This window comes from Aplysia californica, unplaced genomic scaffold (assembly GCF_000002075.1).
Source record: "Aplysia californica isolate F4 #8 unplaced genomic scaffold, AplCal3.0 scaffold00585, whole genome shotgun sequence".
Classification (NCBI taxonomy): Eukaryota; Metazoa; Mollusca; class Gastropoda; order Aplysiida; family Aplysiidae; genus Aplysia; species Aplysia californica.
Window position 1 is genome coordinate 246,013 of NW_004797855.1, and position 2,363 is coordinate 248,375.

At 38.2% G+C, this 2,363-nt stretch overlaps 1 protein-coding gene across 1 annotated transcript in view; it reads left to right on the forward strand.

The window, feature by feature from the left end:
* Positions 1 to 2,363, forward strand: part of LOC101847682 — a 20,692-nt gene that overhangs the window by 3,498 nt on the left and 14,831 nt on the right. The window contains exons 2-4 of the mRNA XM_013087409.2: positions 5 to 139; positions 1,006 to 1,094; positions 2,085 to 2,109. Coding sequence (XP_012942863.2) covers positions 5 to 139; positions 1,006 to 1,094; positions 2,085 to 2,109 — 249 coding nt within the window. The remainder of the gene's footprint in view (positions 1 to 4; positions 140 to 1,005; positions 1,095 to 2,084; positions 2,110 to 2,363) is intronic.

A 2,363-nucleotide genomic window follows, 5' to 3' on the forward strand; every position in this document is an offset into this window, starting at 1 on the left:
CCAGGTGTTGGAAGTAGGATTGACAGAGTTGAACTAGATGGTATCGCCTCTGAGCCAAGTTGCACCCATATCAGAAGCTTAGCCAGCTTCTCAGAGCTGGATTCTATTGTCTCGGACATCACAGAAGGTGTCTGTAAAGGTAATTGTACTTTGGCTTCGAATTTTTTTCCTTCTTTTTTTGAGCTAGTTCAGTTTTTCTGCATCTGTTTGGGTCACAATTTTCTTTGTATGTTATGTGCTCCCCATCTTTTTTCCTTCCAAGTAAATCCCACCCCCCTTCTTTCTCTCCCACACCATCTCTCTCCCTCCCCCCCTTTATCCCCCCCTTGTCCCCGCTCTTCCCCTCTGTCTCTCCCATTCTACTGGCTGTTGAGAAGCAAACATGTATTTTTTGGCTCTTCGGCGCTTCTGAAATTTGACGATACTGAATATTATACTGCCATTGACAATATATCTCCATATTATCGTTTTTTAGAGGAGGTCCCATAAGTTTAATACATTTACACTCTGGGGATTGCCGTTCGCGTGTATCTATCTATCTATCTATCTATCTATCTATCTATCTATCTATCTATCTATCTATCTATCTATCTATCTATCTATCTATCTATCTATCTATCTATCTATCTATCTATCTATCTATCTATCTATCTATTTATCTATCTATCTATCTATCTATCTATCTATCTATCTATCTATCTATCTATCTATTTAAATAAAAACACACACATACACACATACACACACACACACACATATACACTCTCTCTCACACACACATATAAAATAATATCATTATTAATTTTATTATTATTTTATATATATATATATATATATATATATATATATATATATATATATATACATACACATATACATATATAAAATAGTTATATATATATATATATCAAGGGCCAAAAATCTCGGCAATCCCGTGTGCAAGTTGCACACGTTAAAGATCCCTTGGTGGTCTAAAAAAAGCATATTTTACGCTCTTCCCACCAGCGGTGGTTATCCCAGAGCCAAACAGCACAACCACCCACAAGTGCAGAGCACAAAAAACTCTCAAGATTGAACCGAGCCCAGAGATCAATGTAGCCATTTAAATCTTTGCCCCTTTAAAACTCACACCATTTTAATCTCAGCCAGAGTAAACCCAGACCATTGAATCTCAGCCATCAGAAACCCATACACACAGTAATTAAAGTGAAAAAGAAATATTTAAACACTTAGGAACACCGAATCATCAGCAATAATTGCACCCCGTCGATAATTTTCAAGTGCTTCTCAGAAAGCTTTTCAAATCAAACGAGCCTATCTGATACGATATGAATTAATAAAATGAAAAAAAAGACGAAATAATTCATATTATACTCAACGTTTCTGTACGAGTTTCGACCATTCAAGAGATCGGATGATTCGACCCCCTTTGGCTGGCATCAACCCCGACTGTTGGGATAATAATAATATGTATGGCTGTTTTCGTCTATGCTGACGGTCAGTTTAGCTTAAGATGGTCTCTATGTCGTCTTCATGCAGCTTCTTTCAGGCTAATTCTTTCTGTGTTTGAAGCGCAGATCCTGTCGCAGTGCTCGCATATCAGTGACGTGGATCGAACCTCTGTATTTCCGCTGTTTTCCTTTCGTCGTTGACACTTCTCAGCCTGTTTGTTTCTAAGGCTGCTCTGTAGCATTATAGTTCTTTCCTTTATCATTTTCCTCCGTGTTTTCCTGTTCTTAGCTATTTCTTCCCAAATTCTAACATCTACTCCAAGCTTCTATAAGCTTTTTTTGCAGGTGCCTTTGTACCTCAATTTTGCCTTTCCTCTTGGTCTCTTTCCCTGGGCAAGTTTTCCATAGAGAAGTTGCTTCGGAATCCGGTTGTCGTCCATTCTCTTGACATGAGGTCAGGAACCAACCTTACGTTTTCTGTGTACAATAGAGTAGACTGTTACCAGAGTACGCCCCAGATGCCCATAAAAAATTCATGAGATGATTTCGATAGTTACTTTTTAAAACAATTATAGGGCTCGATTCAGACAGCATGTTTTTAAGGAATTCAAAAGTGTTTACCATCTTGACTAGGTTTTTTTCAGCTGTCGTGTGAATGGTAACCTTACAGAACGGGGGAAGGTCGTCGTAAAAACGTGACCTTTATGACCATTACACACTCTATTGTATGTTTGTTAGTTTGGTTTTTTTTCTTCCAAATACACACTGCGTTAGGGAGGGTGGAAATCTTTGGATCCTTCAATATCACACAACCCAACCCAGCTTTTGCTGACTTTTCAAGGTAGGTAAGATATTGGCAAACACGTGTGTATTTGCCTTTTTGTATGGTAAATAACACTCGTCTCCCACGCC